Genomic DNA, 25388 nt, shown 5'->3' with positions numbered 1-25388 from the left:
ATTTTCGTAGCGGCGATTCTCGTAGTTATTGTAAGTGGCTGATGTTTTCGCAAATTTATAGAATCAGGGAGAACGTTCGAGTTCTTCGTTGATTTGACAGATTTTCGTAGATTTCTTGGAATATGAGGAATGACGGATAATTGATAAAATAGAACGATTGATTAGTTTAAGAATGAAAGGATTAGCGAATCTATTGTTTGATTTGAGAAAATACCTGTTATGGTTATCATCGAGATTTAAGAAATCGTCATCCTTGAATTTTTAATCTTGTTTAGCGATAGGAAAGAGGAGATGAGGAATCCAATGAGTTGGCGTTAATGGAAGATTTTCTAAAACAGGCATTGTTGAATAATTAATTTTTCTACATAGAAAAAAAACTGATTGGAAAAGATTGAAAAAGAAACTGATTAATTTTGATTAGCCATTTTTAACGAGTATAATTTTATTCGATACAAGAAAATGGAATAAAAAGTTACAATTAAGCTGGCGAAGGAGTTATGATCTGAATATCCGAGCGGAGGAGGGAACAAAACATTTTCTGGGGCAAGCTCCTTTCACCCTATCAACAGACATTCCGACGCCAACAGAAAATCGTATCTTGCATGGATAGGGAGATATTTCGTCAGGCTTTATGTTCTCTTTTCTTCGCTACGATCGATTCGTTCTTCGATGTCTTTGGTCCACAAAAAAAAAGAACATAGTCTGCTTTACAAAACATCAAGCTGAATATTTCTAATCTGAATAGCTATCGAAGTTACAGTAATCATCAATCTTACGTTTTTTTTTAATAAGATTAATTCATCTTAATCGTGTTTCAATTTTTAATTTTATTTTTTTGCAAGAAGTTATAAGGTTCGACACAATAAATATCAACGTTATTATTATCATATCATTTATATACTGTAATTCGCATCCTACTCAAGGCAATCAATATCGTTAAACGAATCCATAACCTTCTTGTTTTAAACAATTATATAAATGTATATAAGATTCTAGCTACAACGGTAGAAAATAATAGCAAAGATACAGTCAGTTGTGATGCCCCTCCGCAGTCCTCGATCTCATACTCCAAGGGGTGCTCCGTGAAGCAGCCCTCAAGACGCCTCCTTTTAAGGTCGTTTAGTGGAATTTTATGGCAAGGCGCGCTTTCCGAGCCGTTCGTGTATTCAAGCGGAGAAATTGTCACCGGTGTTACCTCTAATCTCTTGTAACAGGTTGGATACATAGCATCGACGACCACCAATAATAAATTTGTATGCGGGACCTGCGAATCATATAATTCGTGTTTTATTTTTTCATGTTTTAAATTAATTTATGGGTGAAGTATACTCCACTCGAGGGTAAAATGAAAGACACTGACCCTACGAGCATAGAACGGCCTTGAGCAATAATCCGAATGGTTCGTGATGCCCTGGCCAGCGATCGTGTTGTTCATCATATAAAGTACCCTTTTCTGGTCGCAAGGATAATGATAGAGACAAGGGCGAGGCGGGGGCGGCGGGTCCGGGGCGTCTTCATCGAAATGGACTTTGGCGTAACCGACTGGCAAGTTCACGAACTGGGTCGTGAACCACGTCACACGTAACAGAAACCAGAGCAACAGTTTCCAGATGTACATCAGCGGGTCCGTCAGAGAGGTGGCCGCACCGCTGATGCGCTGTGGATACGGTTTTGTTCCCGTGAGATTGTTTTTGTCTCGGCCGAGTTTCTCATTTTGTTTGTGAAACGTTCCACAACAAGTTACGGCTATCTTTCGCCCGGCGAGAGAACTTTTTCTTCGGTGGAACTTGGCACGAATTAGAAATATGTCGCCAAAGAGCGAACGGAATCGTACAGTTTCCAGGAACTTTTCGATTATTTGTTTTACTTGTTTCTTGGGCTTCTTTTCGAAACTTTACCTTACACTCGCACGCTTCTCGAAATACAGAGCTTTTAACAAACTCTCGCTCGGTGATGGAACTTGAAAACTTGAAGTTTATACGTTATACGATTGTGAATACTGGGTATAGTAGGGTAGGAGAAAAAGGTGAAAATGGAAAGGAAATAAGATTTGTCCAGGTCTTACTACAGAAAAATCTTGTCGTTACATATGGAAATTAATCGTTACATGACAATTTATAAAAGCAGAAATGAAGAAAAGGTATGATTGTTTTGATTACTAGAATACACTATAAGTTCAAGTACTTACAACTTCCTCACACCAGGCTTGATAATCGTAAATATCGACAGGATCATAGAGACCCTGGCCGACCATGGAATTCATCACTGCACCCTCCTGTGTCCCCATGAACTGACCGGTATCGTTGTGCGCTTCTGATATCACGATGAAGCCATTCTGATCGAGCAAGTAACAATCTATCCATAAATTGCGGCAGTTTATCAAGGTTGAGTTTGTTTGGCCGGAAGTTAGGTTAATAAATTTCTTATAAAGATCCTTCATTGGCATTTGAAAACCGATTACTGCTGCTGGTGCAGTTTTGCGGTCGTCTTTAGGGAATATTCCAATCGAAGCTGTTACTGTAGCATTTACTCCTGCTTCCCAAGGAACTGAAACAATTTAAAAGATAAATAGATATTTAAACGTTAAGAAAGTAGATAAGCAATTTTATTAAGAAATGATCTTTTCCAATCACCTGACAGAGATATGCTGTTAGGATCTAAAATATTTTGGAAAATGGCACCTTTATACCAAGGTTCGTTTACAGCTCTCCTGTGAAGATCACCAAAAACGATGCCATCATCGTCTTCGGGTAAGTTGTTTGTATCTAAATGATGCCACCTAGTTAAACCACTCTGAGTGGCGACGAATCTTAAAAAAATTCCATAATCTTCTGCTAACTGTCGCGCTCGGGGATCATCCAATACAAAATCGCTATTGAAGCTGGCATTCGTTGCTTTTGCATCGAAAACTAACAGCTGCATCAGTTCCTTGTTACAATAATAATCATCCTGTGACAAAGTCCGTCTACCACAGTTAGGAACATGGTCAGTTTCATTTTCGTACTGTTCAGACCAACGCCAGCCAGGCTTATTTAACAGGTCCAGGAAGTGTCTCAACTCTTGTTCGGGACTGTTGAATTCGTGACCCTCTAAATAGTGAAAGCGACAGTACACCCAACCGGGGTGTACTCGCCAGTTGTTGCCCATAAAGAAGTCGGAGATATTCACCTTCAAGTTCTGGTTCCTCCGGATTTCGTCTCCAACCTTGAACAATGTGTGATAAAATTTTTAATGTACGAAATTTTTTTTATGAAAATGATGATTTAGGATGAATTAAGGATAACCAGTAATACGTTGAAAAAGAAAAAGCTATTATTTAACGAAGTAAACTATTATCTTTTTTAAATCGAATGTATTTTTAAACATTTTTAAAAACGACGAAAAATATATAACCATTGATTGTTAAACCATGAGTTTCGAGCTTCACCTCAAAGTTACATTAATTGCAAGGAATTTTCCGCGCTCGATCGACCATTAAGAGGTTTCCCCAGATGGTTGCTGTTTACCATCTAAGCTTGCTCTAGGTTTCAAAGTTTCTGCTGCTCCACAATCTCGAGAACGCGAGTCCGAGTTTGTGGCATCGGGTTCACCGGAACTAGCCGAGATACTCCGGCATTCCGTAAACTTCTAGCAATGCGTGTATACACACGATATCCTGAAAGGATTACCTTGATCCAAGTTGTGCCATAGTTGGGTATAGCGACCGCAAGGCCAAAGGGCGTTCCAGGAAGAGGCGCGTAGAAGTAGTCGCGTCTTTCGAGAGACACACGACGGTTGTCGTCGTAATGCAATTTCACGGGTACTCCTTTTAAGCTGCCTTTTTTGTGGTCCACCAACGCGGCTCGTAGTTCCAGCACCTCTGGCCCGGGGTTCCTGTACCCGTTTTTAATAAAAACTCTTCTTAAACCTCTAAGGTCTGCCGCGTTGCACGAAAGCAATATCTTCCTCTTTCAGGAACAGCTATACTTCGGAGATTTATCATGACCAAGCTTTTAGAATAGATTATTATATCCTTTACTTTTTTATTCTTTAGGAAAGAATGAGTGTAAAATTTAGATCTTTATTAAATTTTACGCTATACAAACAAACATATTATATATGTTTCAGACGTACTATATCTTTGTAAATGTAAATCCAAAAAATAAGGGAAACTACCTTGGGCCACGACCATCGTCCAAGATCTCCACTTCCGTGAGATCTATGCTGTTGTAATTGCGCTTTAATGTGCCTTTGTAAACGGGTCTCAAATCTGGGTGCAGTATCACATATCCGTTGTTGGACACGATGAAAGCATATCCATTCACGCCCAGCTTGTATGGCAATGTAAGCTTTCGAATGTCGTCAATTGGTACATCCGTGCCGGCTACACCTAGTAAATTCGCTATTCTTGTCCGATTGTTGCGATTCCCTTTACGGTCGAACACTGGCGTGCTGACGGATGTAAGGAGCCTGTACTCCTGCCAAGCTGTCGTGTTCAATAGAGATGCATCCTGTCGAACGTCCTCACTCTTGTGGAGCTGTTAGATGTACAATTTAATTATTTGTAAGTTTGTAAATTCATAGGTATAGATTTAATTTGTTTTCCCCTCTACGTGTATACTAAATTCTATTTCGTGTTATTCTATGATGCAATCAGTGTAAAAAAATCACACTTATATATATAAAAATAAAAATAATGACATTTGAGGTTGTGCTATAAAATCTAAAGAACTATTAAACATTTTATAGATGCTGTGCAGTCTTGTTTGCCATTAACTAATGTTTTACGACTTACATTTCCTAAGAAAAGTATCGCATGCAAAGAAAATACTAAACTTTATTTCCATTCAAAACGCTTTAATAATAGGTCAATAAAAAATCGCATTTTACAATGGGATTAATTTTCGGGATACAGAAGAGCAAGATTAAACGCGAATGGAAATTAAAATAAAAGTGCCTGGCTAATGATAATTATATGCAGGGTTCGCCTAAATTTATCTGCTGGGTGTACTACTATTTCTACATTCAACTAAATGCCAAGGGAAAGAGCGCATCGAGCACGATAAGGCAGCTTTAAAGCTACAGGGATGATTGTTGCTTGCTCTGAACCTTCTGTATGTAGGTATCGTCCTCATTTATTCGAACGCCCAGACGTTTTCCTTTCAGAAGTTTCTGAAGCCGTGATTGTTGCTCCTTGTGCTGCATCACCAGCCACAGCCAAGTGGCGAGTGCTGGATTCTAGCGGAAGGTGAATCAGAAAATTTACAGAATTGGGGACACTATGTACAAAGTGAAACGGTCAAAGAGGAAACAGAGCCATAGATGCTTTTCGATGTGTACAGATTGTTAACATAGTCAAACGTTTTACTTTCTTCAAACACCTAAAATGATCTAATAGTCGGGTAATTTTGATTATGAATTAATTATAGATCAATTGTTTACACGACAAAGATTAAAAATTATAACTTGATTATACATTATACAATTATTAGTTATCTGTATAAGGTGATTATCTCACCGTAATGTCCGCATAAGCATGGGTCCAAACGACAGGATGCACCACATCCTGAAGAACCATGGGTCGTGCGACCACGGGAATGTATTTCAGCACTTGTTCCCGAACTTCTTCTAGTGTGTGAACATGCGTATAGTAGCCGCGATTTAGACAAGCCATCCATTGAATTTCTCGAACTTTGGTAACTTCTTTTCCCAAAAGATATGTGAATACTCGTACAGGAATGTGTGTATCATTATCTCGCCAGTTCCATGTTCTGAATACCTAAATAAAATTCATATAGATCATATCCTTTCGAATGTTGCTTGATAAAAATAACAAAAATAAAGTTAGTTCGAATAGATAGTGAAAAGAAATAGAGTATAAGAAGGTCGTTCGGAGCAGCATATTCACAGCCATAAAGTTTCGCGTAATCGTGGTGCAACTGTGCCGCGGCGTTATCGTTGATGATGCGTTTTCTAAGCACTTGAAGGAGTGATAAGGAAATGCGACCACTGTCGCGTGAAGAGCATCGGTATATACGTAGATACTGAGTTAGAAGGAGAGAAAAATGTGAGAGACCGACAGAGTAGCGTGAAAAGAGGGAAGGAGTACGAGGAAATGATGGTAAGAAGGAGAAAAGATGAAGGAAAGAGAAGAAGACCGGAGAAAGATGAAAGGAGCGGAAAGGAAAGAGAGGTAGAGATAGGAAGACAGAGATCGCTATGATTCTCGTCGATTCGAGTGGGATCTCATAAAACTGAAGAGCTACTCGTCGAGGATAGAGCTAAAAACGCGACCTTTTTCTCCAATGGAAATCGCGCTCACCGGACCTACTTAAATTTAGTGCGGTTTCGCGACAACGTAGCATGTTCTTACGCTCGATAGTATAATTCTTGTGGAAACGTAGCTCAGCCAGGGCGAATTACAATAAGCACAAATGGGAGGTTAAATGGTCTGTAGACAGAAACGAGCTCCGTATTTCTATGATAGAACAATTAATTAGAGAGACTTTCTCTACGTTATGAATAATAGCATTCAGATAGATGTATAGAAAAATGGTTGGAGTATATATATGTATATATGTACATGTAGATCCCCTAGAAAATTGTTTACATTATTATTAAGTCTTAATCATCTGTTTAGGCGTAATTATCTCGTCAGATAAAATCGCTTTTTTCTTACTAAATGTGATCCAGAAAAGATCTACAGTTTTAAAAGAAAAAGACAAGGAGATAATTAGCAGCTTAGATAAATAACGTAATTTTTTATAAGGAGATATTGGTTTACTTCTGTCAGATTTCCAGGAACACCATCCGTGACAAGCATAATTAACTGATTGCACGATGTGTCTGCACCACACCCGCGTGTTTCTCTGTATGTGCTTAGTAGGTTGAAAGCTCTAGTGAATGCTTCTGTTAGATTAGCGAGTCCTTCTGTTTTAACATTTGCTATAGCATTCTTGAAAGTGTACACATTTTCTGGAGTAGCCTGGATTAGCATGTCTTTGAAGCAGGGCACCACATCGTATGTCACGTTTGTATAGCTCAATACAGTCACGAAATCATTATTTGAAAGAGTATCCAATATTGCGTTCACTGTTGTCCTTGCTGAAAAAATATTTACGAAAGAATGGAGATAAGTATCTTGAATATTTCACCTAGGAAGGAAAGGAAATTAGACTAATATTAGTTTTCACATCATTAAGATAATTGTTTTTATGTGACTATATTATACCAAGAATGAAAAGATTACTTAATCCTTGCGAAGATTTATGCGATACGATTGCGTCAATATACTCTATCCTCACTAAATACTGCACGTGTAACCTCAGATTCGCGGTGCATTCCAAACATGCATTACATAGTTTACACGGAGCAACCACAAATGCGTTCTAATTTTGATTCTAACACATTTTCCGTGGTCGCGTCAGACCGTTATAAGTTCCAAATTTTATTAACGCATAAAGTACATATACGAGTACGTAGAAATACGTAGAGTCATAAATTGAAGGGAAACTAAACAGTTTCTTAAAAAATGTTAAAACTGAATCAAAGTTAACGTAGTTCTATCATACCTTACGACTACAAAGAATATTCTCATGGAAATTATTTCTCATTTAAGTTAAATTAACTCCACCCTACAATTAAAAGGTTGAAATACTAATATTTCATTCACCAATAGTCTTTCCCATGCCCGTCATGCTGCCGCTGGTATCCATCAGTATTACCATGTCCTTGCTACAAGTCGCTGCCTCAATGAACCAGCTACGTACTCTGCAATCATAAATGTCAGGCTTTTCTTCATCTTCTTCCTGTCCCCCTTCGCCGTCCTGCGTAGGATCCATCTTCCACTGCATGGCAGGATATTGTCTCAACATTCCCGTGACAGAGCCGAAATATTGCCAAGACAAAGCCGGATCTGACTCGTAGTTTTGTTGGAAGATATTGTCGAGGATCTCGGTTTTCTTTATATCCTCGATCACCGCTGGTGACATGTCGTACACGTTTGTAGGTATATGCACTGACGAAAAGCTTGTATTTACTGGTATATTGTAAAAGTGTGAGTCAGGCGTTAGCAGCATTTTTCTGTAAATATTTTTAACAATCACATTTATGTTTTGTAATACGGAATCAATTATTTTTGTTGCTTATAGAGAAATGAGAGGATCATGAATGTATCGAATGTATTTTGTAACTTAAAACATGTTCGATTTTCATCTCATTTGATTTTCATGTTTCGAACAAATGCTATCAATTTCTTCGACCGTCAAACTATTCAGACCAAGACAGAATGCTAGACCCAATTCGTGGTTCGAACATTCACCTACGATCGATGCCGAAGACGTTTCAAGCTTCTCAGCCTAATTCCATTCTGTACCACTACTCAGAATGCTTCGATATTACGCACGAATTATATATTATTACATATACACCACTACGTAGTATAACTATATTCGTTTCATGAACAATATTTTTCATCTCAAATAAACAGTAATCATCAAACGATATAGATATACTTTCACAGAAAAATCGACTTGCTGATTCGTCTTTAATCATTTACAGCTTGACTAATAATTTTTAAATAACTATATTTCATCGAATAATTGAGAATGAGAATTTGAATTCAGATATACAGTATATGTATAAGTGAAAAGTGAAGGTAGATAGATATATGCTATCTTTAGTTATAGAAAGAAGAAATCTAAATTGGATAAAAGCAATTTCCTATGAACCTGTAAGCATCGATGTTTTTTTCCATATTCGATGGAATCTTTGGTAACTCCTTGTTCACTGGACTATATTTTCCGGACACGTAAGTGAAATTTCCCTCCTCCTCATCGTTCTCCCAGTTTTCTGCGTGTTCCTCAGCCGCCATCCGGATGCAGGTCACCGCGTCCATCTTCCTTCGGAGCATCCTACCGACGTTCTCGCTGATTATGTTCACCAACTCCTCCCCGGACTTATTTTCCACTCGCGTGTTCATCGCTTTGTATTTCTGCAATTCATTCGGGACTACGGTTATACCTTGCCTCCTCTTCGACCTGGATTCTACCGCTTTTTCCCTCTCGTCACGCCATGCTACTATTAATTTCTTGCGCCGAAACCGCGGCCTTTTTTTACTCGTACGCGCCCGTGTCTCATCGTATTGTTCTTTTGAACAATACGTAATGAACCTGGTCCTTCATTCCTTCGCATCGAAACAAAGTTTTTAGGAAAAAAGAGGGAGAAACTTTACAGTTAAATAATAATATTTTTATAATACATCGCTATGGTAATGTATGTATGTATCGATTTACTCTTTGTAATTGCGAAGTGCTATGTACAAATGGTGCAATTGAAAATTGGAAATCTTTAATTATAAAACTGAATTTTCATACTACATATATGTTCAATTTTGACCTTCAAATTATAAATGTTACGGACGATTTACAAAAACATTAGAGCACAAAGCTCTATGAATGCCAACTGCTTCATGGTCATTCAAACTTTTACCCGACTCATTTATAGTAATGGCTGCATTTTTCGCATGGTTATGCTTCGTTTTTGATAAAAGGACAAGAATGATCGATAAACAGTGTAAACCAGGTTCTTTTCTATTCTAAAATTCTAAAACCTCCTGCGATCCACTTTGGATAATTGATACAAGTAATAGCCTATTATATTACAAATCCTGGCTTAGTTTAATTAATAATAACAACCATGAACCATCTGGCGAGAATGCAATGTCACAGCATTATCGTGAATTATCATAACGCCTGAAATTTAATTCAGTACAAAATAAAAATAAAATTATATTCGTTTTCATAACAAAACATTTGTTGCAAAGACCGTCTAAATTTCTTAATGAAAAAATATTAATCATAAATGTAAAATTTTTGTTTTCTTTAAAAGACGTCTTGTTTAGTGAGATATTAACTTTTAGCAGCTTTTATAGAGTTATGTTTTCCCATCCTCAACTCGTACATTAGTATTTTACGTTGTTTAACAAATGGGCTTCAGCAGATACAATCATAATCATTGTTCAAAACGTATCGCAGGCGGCATCTATGCACGGAGATCGCGGTTCAAAGCGCAGAACACTTTCCCTACGCAGATCACAAGTACTTTCAATTTGCATAATATAATTTCAGTTACTTTTTCGGGGCCATCTAAGCTATATATAGATAACGGGTAATTTATTGTCCCATCAACGAATTATTTCTCTATAAACCAAAATTACCAACTAAGTTATTAACGACCAAGTAACCAGTGCAAGAGTTTGGCGATTTAGTTTATCGTAGGTCGATACATTGTATCTTCGTTACTACTTATCACAGACGAGTAATGCATTTATGTATTTTTCCACTTTCTCTTCTTAGATAAAGTATAGTATCCGGACTGCAAAATTTTTTATCTGAATGTGACTTTTCGGCAGTATTTAGGTTGCCAAACCCGAAGATGACAGTTGCCATTCATGGAGATGAATGATTTTGAAAATTCGGTTTTACCAACATTTAGAAATTCGCGCAAGGCGATGATCATACAGAGCGGTAAGCGGTAATACAAGCGGTGGCACAGCCAATACTAATACTCCAAATACTCCAATTTTGTGCTTACCGCTCTCTATATGATCACAGCCTAGATGGTCCAAATCTAAATAATCAAAATCTGTTTCAATACTCATGGTTCAAATGCATACAGAATAAGCCACAGAAAAATCTCTAAAAAGTATAATTCTAGCCGAATATTTTGCAGTCCTGATATTATACTAGAGCCTTCTTTTTCATCAAATATTTTCTTTTCTTTCGTCTATCTCGTGTGACCAATTTTCTTCTTTTCTGCGTTGTTTATTTTTTACATTAGTAATAACTTTGTTTCCCTTGTGCTTTGTGTCGGTCTTTTTCTTTTACTATTTTCTTCTTCTCTATCCGTTAAGTCCTCTACCTCTGTTAAGTGGCGATAATCATGTACGGGGGCGCGACGAAAATAGTTACACGAATCAACCGATACTGATGGACAGACAGAGAAAGAGAGAAACACGCGATCGCGTGTAACTTATGTATGGACATAGATGCATGCACGAATGAAGATCAAACTTACGCTTAATAACTCTTCGGGTCGCGCCACCTTTTCTGCAAGTTCCCATAATTCGTCGCCCAAGGTCTCTGCCCATCGCGTGACTCTAAAGCGATAAAATAATGAATGTACTCCTCAATTTCTGTTCCATTAAATGAATAATTAAACAGATTATAGAACATCTATTGTCATCAAATCTGTACACATTTTAGAATAACAATTATTGGTTAACGATATTTAAAGAACGGCGAAAGTATTTCTCCTTGAATTACCATAAAATGATATTGATTTTAAATTTATATTTATATTTTGATATTTAATGGAAATAACGTAAATTAATGACGATCTGTCAAACTAAAAAATAATACAGGTAAAATCAATGTCTAATCCCTGTCAGTTTCGATATACGATATACGGTATACACCATTCCAAAAAAATCAGAAACAGTTAACGTGATCCATTAATCATTTTACTATTTATATGTATATTTTTTGTTCAAAATAATGCCGCTCCTGATCTAGAAAGAATAATAAATATTAACATTACTTACATGTACCCGTCTTTAGCCAAGCAGCCGGTGCATAGTAGGAAGCAAATGGTGAGAATGATCCAACGGATATTGAATCTCTGTCGCATTGTTCGAGAGATGGAGATTCACGTTACACCACGATTTAACCGCAGAAGAGGTATCGCAAACCCATCATTCCGTTTTGTTTTCTATACCTTGTGAATCTGAATCAGCGGCTGCACGTTTGCCTCTATCTTAGTATCTTCAAGTCTTCTGAATCTCGAGAGACCGGCAAAGGCAAGATGTCTCGCTTATTTTTGGTACATGAACGGTGCGTCGTCTCGTAAACCAACGAATCACAAAACTCGGTCTTCCACCACGTTGTTTCCTTCGCGTGGTCCCGTATATTTATAAAATTGTAGCTCTCGGTTAGGATCATGACTACGCTTCCAAATACTTGTTCTACATGTGCGTGAGTATTAATCAGCCATAGGAAATCCTTTTTATCGGTTATGTGTTCGAAATAGCACAACCCATTAAATCCTGAAAATTTGATAATTTTATCAATTGCTTTTATTTAGGATTTTATATACAGGGTGTTCCATTCAAAGTTTCAGACAACTTACGTTTTATTGGAACATTCTGTATACTCGTATATATAGTGTAATACTGAATATAATAAAACTATAAAGTAAACGGTAAATTAATTTTACTTTTAAATAAATTACAAGCATATTAGATTCTACTAATACAATTAAAAGAAAGTATTTATGTTTGAAGAAGCGCCTACGAATCCTCAAACACGGTATTAATCGAATAAAACGTCTTACTACCGGTAACTAATGATACGCGTAAACCGCTTACGTACGCATACACGGGTAACCGGAGATCTCTGTAACCATAAAAAAAAATGCATAGGCGTATAGGAGTTACATTCTTGTAGAGATTCCGAGTGTCGTTTTCATTTTCTCAAATTCATCAGATTTTTTAACTGGGAAGAGCGAAATTCACATACAACAGCATAAATAAGAGACGTGGAGCGTCGAAGCATCTACCGTAATTTGACCATGCTTTAACGCACTATTGCATAGTTGCATAACGCCGAAAACACGCACACTTGACTGCTCCATCATCATCTAGTAGCCGATCCACTAATGAACGCCCGGTCGGTGGCGTGCAATCATTTAAGGTAGAATCAAGACCACGTCATACGCTTAACAAGTTTCAAAAGACTACCTACCGCGTACGTGTTTGCAATCAGCAAAATTGCTGCATCGTTGCTGCTTGCTGAGACTATTCAATACCTTATCACACGCAACCACTGAACGGTGGTTGTGCGGTAGAATATTGTGTATGTGCTCGAAAGTCTGGTGATTCCAGCCGACCAATCACCTCACAGCTTGGTCAACCTTCTTTTCCTAGTAGACCATCCTGTACGGTTTAAATAAGAACTTTAGGAAAACTTTCACTCGCTCGTTTACTTTACCACTTTACATTCTTTTATATTAACTCTTTACCTTGAATATCCTCAGTTCCAAATTCTTTTTATTTAAAGTCTCCGAGTTATACGTATAATGAAATGATAAGATAGATGACTTGTATATATAAAGTTTGTACAGAGCGATTTGTAAAGTGAGCCGTATCATCGATCAATTCTTCGAAATACTGCATACTGTTCGGTTCACGATCTACGTTGAAATCAACAAACCGATTCGACCTCGGGGAACCCACCGCAGCCCTAATTCGGTATCCCTCGTAAACATCCAAAACGACGATGCGAACCACACGATTGCGTTTGCGTAAAACCTTGACCACGCGGCCCTTTTTTCTTGCAGGGGAGATAAACTAATATATTTACCTGTGTTGAAAAGTTTTAAGCATAGAAAGTTATCTTTATAGCGAACGCAATAAAACATTATACTTTCATAATTCTTGTAAAGAGTGAGAAAGCATATCTACTAACAAGGAAGACGTAACCCATTCAAAGAATTAGAGAAATCTTCCTTATAATGAATGAGGCAAACGCGTGACATTATGAGTCAATGGCGTTCGGTTCAGAGCAACCATGTAAGTACTTATAGACGTATAGAAGACCATGTGCTCGAACAAAATTAATAAAGTTCCAAAGCGTGGCGTGTTTTAGATGATTATTGTACAATTAAAGTAATATCTCCTTCTTTAGCGTTAATAAAGTTATCATCTTTTATTAACTGATTTTCACATAGGGCTTCGCAATAGAGCTGATTGACACTTCGGTAACCCTTACATAATACAATGCCATTTTCACTAAAATAACAATAATATGAGTATTTAAAAGCAACATAAGCTGGCTAACGAGCAATTAGCGTATTAACTATTTGTTTAATCGATCGATATTTGCCGGAAAGCTTGCACAGTTAATTTTTCTACGAACTGATTATCCATTGATTCTTACTATTTAAATCTTTGATGAATTTTTTATTTTTTCATTCGATCTTCTATCTTTTTATCGATTTTAATATATCTCACTCATATATCATATATTCATAGATATTCATTTTTACTTAATATCATACTTAAATATTCATATATCACATTAATATGCACATAAAATATATTTTAGATATGAAAATGGATTTACAGTTGTGATATTTTTAAGCACATATTTTTTAATCTTTTTTAGCAAACTTCGCTTAAATGTTTAATTAGGAAATATTAAAATAGTTATTCTAAAAAATTCATTACTAAAAAAAATTCCATTCCGTCAACATCAATGTGTTTTTATGAGAAAGGATCCGGGGAGCACTAGGCAAAGGTACGTTCACTGTAAATACATAGTAAGTCGTTCATAAAAAGGAGGAAACTCACCGGCAATTATTATCAGAACGTGTCGAAAAGGTGGTCGCAAGGAACACAGTGCCGTATACCACGGGGGGAACAGCTGGTGCATAGCGATTGATATTGATTTGAAGCACGCGGAGCCGGTTGCCGGGCAGTCACGGGCCAGGCGTACGTCGAACAGGAGGCCGGACTCAAATGCCTCCCGAGTGCGAGGAAATAGAGGACCATGGCGTGCCGGAGAAGATTTCCTGCATCGACGGGAGGATCAAGGAACATCTGCGGATCCCGGCACCCGCAACGCTATGCGGTGCGAACGTTTATCCTCGTTCTTTCCTTTGTTTCCGGTTTCTTTTTCCTTCTTACGTTTACGTCGCGCCGTTCATTCGATAGTAAGGACTTCGCGTTATCTTCATTACTACGTAATGGATTTTCCAACCGGCTATAGATTTTTCACACGTGTTGTCTATGCGTGTTTCTCGATCATTCACAGAAGAAAAGTTGGAGGATTAAATGAGTCAAAGATCTTGTGCAGGTTTATAGTTGTTCGGTGATGCGTGTGAATGTAATTCTTCTTCTGATATTATAATGACAGGAAGATTAGGTATATGTGGATCAGATTGTTTAGAGTGAAGGATCAGTATCTGAAAAATGTAATATTTTGTAATTGAAGGATAGAGATGACAAGCACAGAGACAAGTTGTGTTCTTTTTCTCAGCGTACAGTTATTCCAAAGCTATAAAATCTACTAACTTTTCGTGTGACGTCAGGCTACTCAAGATCAACGTTCCTTTTGTTTTTGTAAGTTACCGAAACAGAACCCGACCTTTAAATGGGTTTATGGCTTGTATACTAATTCACATGTTCTTCAGCATGCTCTGAAAGACGCTTCTTCCTTCTTCCTTAATTTTTTGAGTAAAGTGTTATAAATGAGTGTTTTACAAATAATACATACTTGCAAGAGTATATGAAAGATAACATATGCTTCAATGTCTGGTAAGCATATATAGTTATTACGTTCCAAACCTTTTGACGAATGTCATTGATGATTCGAATATAAAGTTTTAATTATTTAACTTGAGATTATATAATTCATGAGCTATATATATTTGGCCAAAATAATGAAGTGAAAAGGATTCGATTCCACGGATGTCCTCGAAATAAAAGCTATCAACCGTGATAGTTGAACGAAAGACCGTACGTTCTGTGAATGTGTGCAGTGAAGCTGGTCGTCCAGGGGCGGTTTAAATACATAGTTAACAAAGGGTGGAGGAAGGGAAAGGGTAATGTACGGATTGGATTGATTTCACTCATGGCTATAGGGTTTTGACCAGACTGGACAGGAGACTGGTCAGTGACGGGTCAGGCGTTCTATCGTGCAGGCAGATCGTGTGTTTATGGTGGTCGAGAATCGACTTGATCGAAGAATACGTTGTTCATAGCCCTCAACAGCTAAAGTCTACCTCCCTCTTCGTGTGCCTGGTCAACAACTCGGTTCGTGATCTGTTTATATTCTTCCTTTTTCTTTCATTTTAAAACAGAATTCCTCTTTGCTTCACTATATAAAGAAAATTATTGTTACTCGAAATATGTTATTTGTTTTTTTAGAGTTTGATCCCTTTGAAAATTTTGAATTTTAAAAGTTTAATCTGAAAATGTGATACATATCACATATATGTATATATACCATAGATCGTTACCAATATTGATAAGATCGGTTTCATAAAGTACCGTAGTGATAACGAAATATTTTGTCAGATGTCAATATCAAGAAATCGAACTTGACTTCGCTTGAATTAAAGAAGCTTCAGTATTGTTCTTAACTCAATAGTCAGGAGTTCCTTCAATGTGTTACTTATACAATTTGTAAGTACTAGTACTACATACAGGATGAGTCAATAAGAAGTGCATACGATATAAAATAACCAGTTAATTATTAGTCTTATCGAATATCATTTTAAATGAATTATGTTGCATTTTCAGAGACTCATCGGATAGATGCAATTTCATTTTTTTATATCTCATCTTTTTATCTATTACATTTTAAATGGCACCGTATATTTTTTAGAACATTAGTCAACCCAGCTGGTCATTATCTGTAAAAAACATCTATTTGCTAAACTAATAATTTTGCGCTATAAATAGATTAATGCTTTTTTATAAAGAATATCCAGTGGGATCAATTGATGTTATAAAAAATATAACGTGACATTTAAAAAATTCGTAGTAATCTCGATACATGGTCTTTTCAGAAAATATAAGATACTAGAAAATAAAATTGCATCCATTTTATAAGCCATGAAATACAACATAATTCATTTAAAACGTTTTTCGTCAATAGGTAACAAGTTATTTTAGATAGTACTCCTTATCTATTTGCTCTGTATGTATTTAATACACAAGCAGATATACCTTGCGCACTTAAAAAAATTTATGTTTGATTACAACCTTTTTTAAATTTCTACCGTTGGAATAGGTCTCTTCCATGATTATTACGAAAAGTTGTGGTCCTCGGCAAAACGATCCATGTGGGTGTCATGTGTTAATTTAAATTTATCAACGGATTTATTCAATTATCATCAAAGCCATACTATGGCTACGTAATCAATTGCCTGAATGAGATAATCGATCGATTAATCGAATTTCAATGCAACACGTGATTAAAAAATTCGTCTTTCCACGCCACTATCGGGTTTTCCATTCATTAATCTTGGATTGTACATGTAATTCTTTCGCAAGTAGTGTGAATTCCTAAGGATGTTGATCCTTGAGGAAAAATTTTTACTTGTAGTTGTGTGACTATAGTGATAATAATAGAAGATTGTAATAAATTAAGAGAGAATTGGTATTGGCCGATTGACCGTGCTGTCACGACTTACGTATCTATCTATATATATATATATATACGTGCATATGCGCGGTGCGTGAGCTTAAAGCGCTGTCCGTGCGAACCTCAGAGCCTTGGGTTAACAGGGTTAATTACTTCAAAACAGCTCCCATCTGCGCCGGTGTCTGGACAATGCCATTAAAGATTTTACACGGCTGTCTCACCTCAATCGCTTCAATCCTTCGAATGAGCGGCATGGCGTACTTTTTTCTTTTATTTCTATCGCTCAAGCTGTTATAACCTATAAACGATACTATGTATTTATACCTCTAGTGCATTTAACTATTTCATCAATTATTAAAAATTATATAATGTTTAAGATATCACTTGATCTATGTAGTCTTGCTTTGTATTTCTCTAGTTTAAAATGTTGACAGTATATGAAGAAATGTGTATGTATATATATACACACATATGTTTACTTCCTGAGAAACTGACATATATAATTTTTTTTAATGTTTGTCGAAATATAAATTTATACGAAACGCAAAACTTAAACATTGGAATATTTATCTAATCAGATTCACTACCTGTGCAAGAATATACATTCTTATCAAATATTCGACTTTGTTTAACTAAACTTGTAAATTATAATATTTGTTTGCACTTAACCTTGTGGAGTTCGCTGTCGTAGAAATTCCTTCAGCGGTCGCGGTGTATCTGGCAAATGCAGTAACTTAAAATCTATGCTGCAGTACTAATTTTTACGAAAAGACTGTATAAATGTATGAAATTGTTTTTAATTATGATAAAATTAATACAAAATATAATACATAGATATGTTTACAGTACATATAAACTATATAATTACTAATTTAAATATAAAGAATGAACAATTATGAATTTAAAAAGAATTGAATTAGAATTAGAATATTTTAGAATTAGATTTTACGTGCATCTGTCAGATCACCTGCGTCCTAAACAGGGGAATGATTGATATTTGTTATGACATTGTAATTTTATTTAATCTTGCATTTAGTTACTGCTAGACCAATTGACATATTTTATTTAAGTTAAAAAATAATATTATTTAATAATATTTGAATAAACGCTATTTTTGGCGGTGAAGATAAAATTGTTCGAATAGAACCAACATGGCTGCATCCACGGTAATTCTCTAATCACACGTAGAGGTTATGTTACTTACCAGTTTTACGAGAACGGTATTATTTCACTTACCAGGCTTTTAACAAAAGCTTTCGCATAAAAAATGGTATTAACACTATTCAGCAGTTTGGTAGTCCCAAAACGATTTCTTTTTTCACTTCTACAATGTTCATCATGTAAGTTATTTTTTAATATCATCGATTTTCGAAACCAACACTATGCAGTTGCCTTATATGTTTCTGTCACAACACAACACCTGCTATTGAATTTCCACAACATTACGATCATCCTCCTTTATACAAAAACGTTATCACTCTATGAAAATTCGTATATCAATCACTTGTATTGTCATTGTTCATTTTGAACCGCTCAAAAGTTTTGAGCGGGAAATTTGCCGGAAATGAACAAACACGCATGTGTACTATAACACGATAATTATTTGTAATTTCAAATCCAAATAACAGGATTCTAATTACTGTAATATAACAATCATGCACAAACAGCAGAAATTATTGTGGCAGTTCGATTTTAATGTTTCGTAATTTCTGATATCTATCTTGCATAGTAGCATTCGTTCTAGGCTTTAAAATTGCATAGCGAATATACACCATATTTTTTTACTTTCATTGTACGTAACCATTTTTTATGAATATCTTACGTCATTAGTGATAAATATTATTTATTTGCAGGTCGTCGAACAATGGTAAATAAACTCTGGTGCCAAGAAGCAGCGAGGAAGTGGTTCTACAAAAAGGATCAGTCACTACATTCACGACTCTTGTCCGAACCGAAATGTCAGAAACATGTAGCCACCTGGTACCTACTTTATCGTTGGTCAATCTTTATGGTCTGGGCTTGTATAGTCGTGTGTTCGATTTTCGAATTCGGTAGCTACAAACCTATGGTAGTATATGATAAGTGGCCAATTTATTTGACAAACTGGGATTTAATATTGGGTGTCAGTCAAGCTTTGCTTGGCGGTTTTCTCGTATTGAGAAGATGGAAACTGCAAAAAGTATCAGACTTTGATCCTTCCGCGTTGATGCTGGGATTGATAGACAGAGTTTATTGGTTCCTTTATGTCGTAACTACTAGTATCGCGTTTGGAGTTACGATTACCTATTGGTGCAGCATATTCGATCCCAGGATTCACTATTTGGACCCTTTAAACATTATGCTACACATATGTAACAGTATTTTAATGATAATTGATTTTTGTATTACAAGCATTCCGTTTAGGTTAAGGAACTTCTGGTGGTGTTTAATCATAGTGTTTTTATACACCATGTTTTCACTAATATATTATTTTGCTGGAGGAGTAGACAAGAATGGTTATCATTATATTTATAAAATCCTCGATTGGAAAAAACCTGTTCAAGCTTCATTGATATGCGTAGGCGAAGGTATATTTATAACCATATTGCATTCCTTAATGTGTTTCCTAGAGAAAGTGAAGGATCGATTGTATCTGAAGATCGATAAGAAATTAGGAAGACCGTATGCGGAAACACACATGTCTAGTGTAGAGAAACATGCCGACATTGTCTGAAAATTAGCGATTTTATTATAATTAGCGAAAAATTCACGATTCTAAAATGAAGTATTATGTATTTGTATTTCGTCTTAATATCTTTAGAAACTCTGTACCATTCAAAACAATAGTTTAAAGCATTGATATACCTACCTTTAGACAAGTTAATTTTCTATTTTTAGCTATTAATAATTACGACTAGCGCCTATGTGGAGGAAGAGAGAACTTTCTTTCATCCTCATTCAATGAAGTTTATATCACATTGACAATAAATTGATTAACAGAATTGTGATACATAAAAACATACGCATGTGTACGTGCACGATTATCATGTTTATAATCGCAACGTTACTAAACAGTATTTTTCAAATTATTTCTTTAATAAATATCGTATATTACAAAGATTAAAAACTGTTACAAAAGCAAAATTTGAAATTAATAGAAAATCAATTTAGGAAATAAAGTCAAATATACTGCGGCCAATAATTTTGTTAGTTAAACTACTAGTTTTAGCACTATGAAAATATATTATGTATATTTAATAAAATAAAAATAATGCATTAAGGATATTTTTAATACATGCACTTAATGCGTTTATAGGAATTAAAGTACATATCTAATTTCGTGCAGCTTATATTTTGTCCAATTATTTTTTAATTATTGTATTGTATACCAATTGTATAAAAACATTCCAATTTTCTGCTTTTATTGATATTTCGGTATATCTTGGTTTATTAAATGCTGAAATTATTGAATTGTTATACAATTAGTAAAAATCCTCAATGTATGAAGTGTACAACATGTAAACTACTCACATTTTACAAAATGTGTATTCAGTTCCTTAACACTAGTAAACAAATCTTATTATACATTGGCTTTTATATACACAAGGTTTTAGGAATTTTATATACAATAGAAGAACAATGAATAAACTTTTTGGAAAAATAGCAATAATTTATTAATAAAATAACGATTTGAAGCAATTATGGACTGTAGTATAAATGAATGGGGCTCATACTAGCCTTTGATCACAGACCATATTAAAACTTATCCTATATTAGAAAATAACAATGATCAGTTTTTTCACCCATTTCCAAAGTACATTACATGTATTATTCGAGTCCTCGTAGATTTATAGTATTTTCAGATGGTACCGAATCCAGTAACAGTACCTGATACTCTGTTCCTACTACATCGTCTTGATAATACATTGAAGGCAATTCCTCTGTGAGCAAAAGACCCTCTTCTAATTCACTTGTACCTAACACAACATCGGATGCTCCGGCAACTGAATCTAACACAGCACCATTCGCCTTTAATTTCCACACATCGGAAAATGTCAGATCAGTCCGTGCGGAACCCTGATCCTTTCTCACGTGTTGATTAGATAATGGCTTATGTGTAGCAGCGTTTGAAGAAGGTTCCGATGTTTTCAGTACATTATTAAGAGGCGGCGGTTCTGGTTCAGGAAGAGAGCGATCCGTTTCCGAAGAAGTACTGAGAATAACCGCATCGCAAGGTGCTACCATTATCATTTGCTCTGTAGGCTCTGATATTGAAGGACCAGTATATAAAATGTAATCCATGTTACAAACAGAATCCCCAGGTATTTTATTAGCTGTTTTACCACACTCATCAACAGGAGTACCGTGTACTTTTAACATGTGTGCTCTTAGCGTAGCTTTCGTAGTATATGAACGTGTACAAGTTTCAACTGGGCAATGGTATAAAGTCTTAGATTGATCTCGTGGAGGCACTGTATCGTCCTTAGTTTGACTTTCACTGTTATTTTGAATTACTGTATCATTGCGTTCAGATTTTTCTGTTATTGTAGATGTATTTAGGCATGCTACGTTTACATTCAGATCTATCGACTTTCTTTTCGATTTTATTATGGATGGTACCTTCTTGCTTCGGCTATTGACGTTATTGTGTGAGTTCATCTTTACCTCTTCCTTAACTTGATGCTTCTTTATATGAACGTACAAACTACTTTTTGCAGAAAATTTTGCATTACATATAAAACATTGAAAGTACCTTCCTTCTTTATGAGTTAATCTGTGTTCCTTGAGATGCTCTGATCTCATAAATGCTTTTCCACAGGAAGGTATGTCGCACACGAATTTTCGTTCATTGGTGTGTTTCTTTTGATGTCTCTTTAATTTGCTAGAGGAAGAAAATGCCCACTGGCAACCTTGAAACGTACAAAGGTAAGGCTTGCAGCCAGTATGCGAACGTATGTGTGCTTTCAGCCTACAAGGCTTATCAAATACTTTACCACAACCTGGCCACGAGCATTTTACATCTACTTCCTTATAACTATGGCATCTTTGATGCGACGTCAAAGCATTACTACTATAATATCTTTTGCCACATCCTTCGTGTTTACAAACATATGGAGCATGACTTTGATCATGACTCTTCATATGCAGTTCCAGTGCTCTCTTTGTCTGAAACTTTTCTTGGCAGTCTGGCACTTGGCATACTATTCTATTTGGGCGAGTATGCAATTTCGCGTGACTCCATAAATTATAAATCGTAGTAAATCGGCGATTACAACCTTCTACTTCACAAACATAGTCTTTACGTTTCAAATGAGTTTCTTTATGTCTTTTGAGTTTAAACTCTGAATAAAATGCCCAGGCACATCCTTCGAAATCACACTGAAAATAAAGATATAAGTGAATAAATAAAATACAATTCTAATTGAAAAGGTCAAAGGAAATTCAGAAACAAAGAATTATATATGATTATAAATAAAATATAATAAATTATAAATAATATATAATTCTATTATATATATATGTCGGGTTTACATTAGAATTAGGGTTAGGGGCGTGAAACGAATCTTCGTTTGGGTTACACGTTGTCGTTATGCAATGGAGAAGACATTGACTAGTGCAAATACGATTATTATAGAACCGGACAAGTAACCGCGGTAGTTAGGTGCTCGAGAAACTAATGACAATGATCCTAGGTTCAATAACGAATCCGCGGTCGACGGGATGATAGATGAACGTACTCACAAAATCTAAGTCGGACGCGTAATATTCACTGGTCGTAAAGAGATACTCCTTTCATCAATGAGATCGCGAGAAAGAATGCCTTTCCCGTCCCGATGATGCCACAGAGGAAAACTATAATGGGGTGTGTCTAAGGACACGAGATCATCGGATTCGTCGAGAAAAGCCTTCGTTCAGAAAGTAAGGGAAATTGGCGTTGCTGCTAATTGGTCAATCTCCATATCGGTGGTTAGAAAAAGATGCTAGCCGCCCTCGAGGGAAAGTTGCTAGTGGGAGACGCCGCTCGTTGAAAAATAAGTCTCCCCTATTTTCCCGTAGTTGGGACAAAGACTGTTTGTCTGTTTGAAAGACTTTAGTTGACTAAATCTTAAGATTTATAACGGGCCCTCGAGCTAGCCGAACATGTACTGCGGAGACGCATCGACATCTGGCAATCATCTTACTCGAAGAATAGGGTCTGCGTGTGGCGAGCCACAGGACAGAAACCGTTGGAATGTTTACTGTCGCGTGTCGCCACGAATATTTCTTTTAAGGAGAGCTATAGAATTACTCCATACCTTTGTTAGACAAAGCGTTCATCCCGTGACCGCGGCTACGTTCGGCGACTGACTGTCGCCTCGAGCCCAAGCTCATTATCACGACTCTCGAACAATTACAATCGGGTTGAATAACTACAATTGTTCAATTACAGCTATAGTAGACTCTAGGTTACAATGTTGCGGGATTATCCAAAATTCCAAAGGCTCCGGTGTTCTTTCATCTCCGACATAATATATATTATAATAATTATATATGATATAATAATACATACCTTGAAAGGTCTCACACCATAGTGCGCTAGTAAATGACCTTTTAGAGCATAAAGTTTACTAAATTGTCTATTGCAATCGTCACGTGGACAAAGCCATATTTTGCCATGCTCATTAACAGATATTGGTTGTAGGTTATCATCTGAAATACCCAATTCTTCTAAAGCATTAGATATTACCATTTCGTGTTGATTACTGGGATTTTCTGTACTATGTTCCACTGTTCCATTCCATACAGTTGAAGTTTCTATTTTTGGTAATTTTGGAAAATTTCCTGTAGCTTCTATAAGTTCAGAAGTTTTTCCTTGATAAATCTGTTCCTCTGTACCGGTATTTATCACAATTTGAGTCATATTTGAAATTTTATCTGTTGATATAGCTACAACAGCCATCACACCATCTTCAGTATCCACAATATCTTCTCCAGATATTCTAATCTCATTATCATAACTCTTTTCTATCATTTCTGGTATTTTCTTACGTTTCTTAATAATACGTGGTTCTAATTTTACCTTAGCTTTCGTTTTCAATTGTTCAATTATAGTATTTTCAGAATCACCTTCATCTAGCTTTGTACCTTGCAACTCTTGTATAGTGTTTTCAGAATTGAGATCCTGCACATAGAGATTCGTAGGATTATTGCATAAGTCAGTGTCCTTTTGCAGCTCGATTTCTTTGCTCGTGCTATTTATGCAACGCAAATCATCTACCACAACTTGCGTAGACTTGTTCTGCAATTCCTGATTATCTGGTATCATGGCTTTCTTCATCAGGGAAGATTGTTCAGTCTCTGTACACATTCCTTCGACGTCCCTATTAGGGACACTTAAAGTAGGTTGAGCACTGGTCGACGGTAAAATTTCACCGGCGACCATCATGTCATCCGGAGACAACGCCAGTGGATCCAAATGATCCAGCTGAAATTCTGGTAATATAAAGCTATCCTTTTCGTCGAGCAGCTTCTCATTTTGAAGCTCCTGAAGCAATGGATCATAACCTAAATTGAGTTTCTTATCGGAGAGATCGATGTCGATCGACAATCCGTCAGGGTCCTTTCCCAGAAAAGCGTGCTGCAGTTCTTCGCCCAGGTACCGGTCGACGCCCTCCTCGACCCCGGACTTGATCGCGTCGAGATCCATGCTCGACACGGATTCCGACCGCGTTTTTAACCATTTCTCAATGTCGGCTACAGTCTCGACATCGGCGGTTTTACCGATCCCAACGTCAACATTCGATTCGTCTATAACACTATTGTTTGTCACTTGGTTACCCTCAATCCACACTCTGTCGTGATACTGTACAGTGTCGTCGTTGTTCTTAGCTTTCTGTTTTTCTTTTTTATTTGTTTCCTCCCTTTTGTCCCCATCCGGCGAACCAGGCAGGAGGATTAATTGATTGTAACCTATCGAACTACCCACAATCCCGACCTCTCCTTGCGGCCAACTGCGAACCGAACACAAACCTCGTCGATTACGAAAGATTCGCGGGATTTGTTTTGACTTGCAAGCGGAGGGAGTTCCTTTACGAGACATTTGACTGCCCCGTAGCCAGCTCTACAGGGGTCCACACACAGCAACAACGCCGCCATCGAAGGGAATATTGTAGCTCATAGACGGCTTATTCTATTCAGAATCGACTGCAATTCACCAAAGTAGATGGCACTGTATCGCTTTAT

At 36.5% G+C, this 25388-nt stretch overlaps 3 protein-coding genes across 9 annotated transcripts; 1 reads left to right on the top strand and 2 right to left on the bottom strand.

Moving 5' to 3' along the window:
* Positions 1-848: 848 nt before the first annotated feature.
* LOC117214581 (voltage-dependent calcium channel subunit alpha-2/delta-3) lies at positions 849-14523 on the bottom strand. 3 transcript variants are annotated; one of them, XM_033460803.1, is made up of 14 exons: positions 14387-14523; positions 12780-12970; positions 11582-12082; positions 11056-11137; positions 8709-8971; positions 7652-8061; positions 6764-7083; positions 5498-5758; positions 5089-5217; positions 4156-4517; positions 3669-3873; positions 2634-3204; positions 2189-2547; positions 1680-1967 (listed from the first exon to the last, which is right to left on the bottom strand). In XM_033460803.1, exons 3-14 carry the CDS (start codon positions 11665-11667, stop codon positions 1710-1712), a joined length of 3306 nt encoding a protein of 1101 aa, XP_033316694.1. In that variant the 5' UTR covers positions 11668-12082; positions 12780-12970; positions 14387-14523; the 3' UTR covers positions 1680-1709. The 3 variants fall into 3 exon arrangements, with proteins under 3 accessions (XP_033316683.1, XP_033316691.1, XP_033316694.1); XM_033460792.1 differs by lacking the exons at positions 1680-1967; positions 12780-12970; positions 14387-14523 and adding exons at positions 849-1264; positions 1361-1657; XM_033460800.1 differs by lacking the exons at positions 1680-1967; positions 5089-5217; positions 12780-12970; positions 14387-14523 and adding exons at positions 849-1264; positions 1361-1657.
* Positions 13461-20828, top strand: LOC117214621 (protein rolling stone-like). 5 transcript variants are annotated; one of them, XM_033460851.1, is made up of 5 exons: positions 13461-13606; positions 14311-14333; positions 14403-14666; positions 15679-15850; positions 19040-19088. In XM_033460851.1, exons 1-5 carry the CDS (start codon positions 13553-13555, stop codon positions 19055-19057), a joined length of 531 nt encoding a protein of 176 aa, XP_033316742.1. In that variant the 5' UTR covers positions 13461-13552; the 3' UTR covers positions 19058-19088. The 5 variants fall into 5 exon arrangements, with proteins under 5 accessions (XP_033316742.1, XP_033316717.1, XP_033316725.1 ...); XM_033460826.1 differs by lacking the exons at positions 13461-13606; positions 14311-14333; positions 15679-15850 and having other exon boundaries at positions 14498-14666; positions 19040-20828; XM_033460834.1 differs by lacking the exons at positions 13461-13606; positions 14311-14333; positions 14403-14666 and having other exon boundaries at positions 15689-15850; positions 19040-20828.
* Positions 20812-25335, bottom strand: LOC117214604 (zinc finger and BTB domain-containing protein 11-like). Its single transcript, XM_033460812.1, has 2 exons — positions 23716-25335; positions 20812-22544 (listed from the first exon to the last, which is right to left on the bottom strand). The coding sequence occupies exons 1-2, from the start codon at positions 25243-25245 to the stop codon at positions 20994-20996; spliced, it is 3081 nt and encodes a 1026-aa protein (XP_033316703.1). The 5' UTR covers positions 25246-25335; the 3' UTR covers positions 20812-20993.
* Positions 25336-25388: the final 53 nt, after the last annotated feature.

Source organism: Bombus bifarius, unplaced genomic scaffold (genome assembly GCF_011952205.1).
Source record: "Bombus bifarius isolate JDL3187 unplaced genomic scaffold, Bbif_JDL3187 scf7180000007970, whole genome shotgun sequence".
NCBI classification, from domain to species: Eukaryota; Metazoa; Arthropoda; class Insecta; order Hymenoptera; family Apidae; genus Bombus; species Bombus bifarius.
This window is presented reverse-complemented; position numbering and strand designations above follow the sequence as displayed.

Coding starts and splice junctions, on each gene's coding strand:
- LOC117214604 (XM_033460812.1), bottom strand. CDS start 25,245: ATGTCTCGTAAAGGAACTCCCTCCGCTTGCAAGTCAAAACAAATCCCG. Junction 22,545..23,715: donor ATGGTGTGAGACCTTTCAAG/GTATGTATTATT, acceptor CTTTATTTTCAG/TGTGATTTCGAAGGATGTGC.
- LOC117214581 (XM_033460792.1), bottom strand. CDS start 11,667: ATGCGACAGAGATTCAATATCCGTTGGATCATTCTCACCATTTGCTTC. Junction 3,205..3,668: donor ATGGCACAACTTGGATCAAG/GTAATCCTTTCA, acceptor ACATTGTTCAAG/GTTGGAGACGAAATCCGGAG. Junction 2,548..2,633: donor TAACAGCATATCTCTGTCAG/GTGATTGGAAAA, acceptor AAATTGTTTCAG/TTCCTTGGGAAGCAGGAGTA.
- LOC117214621 (XM_033460826.1), top strand. CDS start 14,555: ATGCCTCCCGAGTGCGAGGAAATAGAGGACCATGGCGTGCCGGAGAAG. Junction 14,667..19,039: donor GGCACCCGCAACGCTATGCG/GTGCGAACGTTT, acceptor ATTTATTTGCAG/GTCGTCGAACAATGGTAAAT.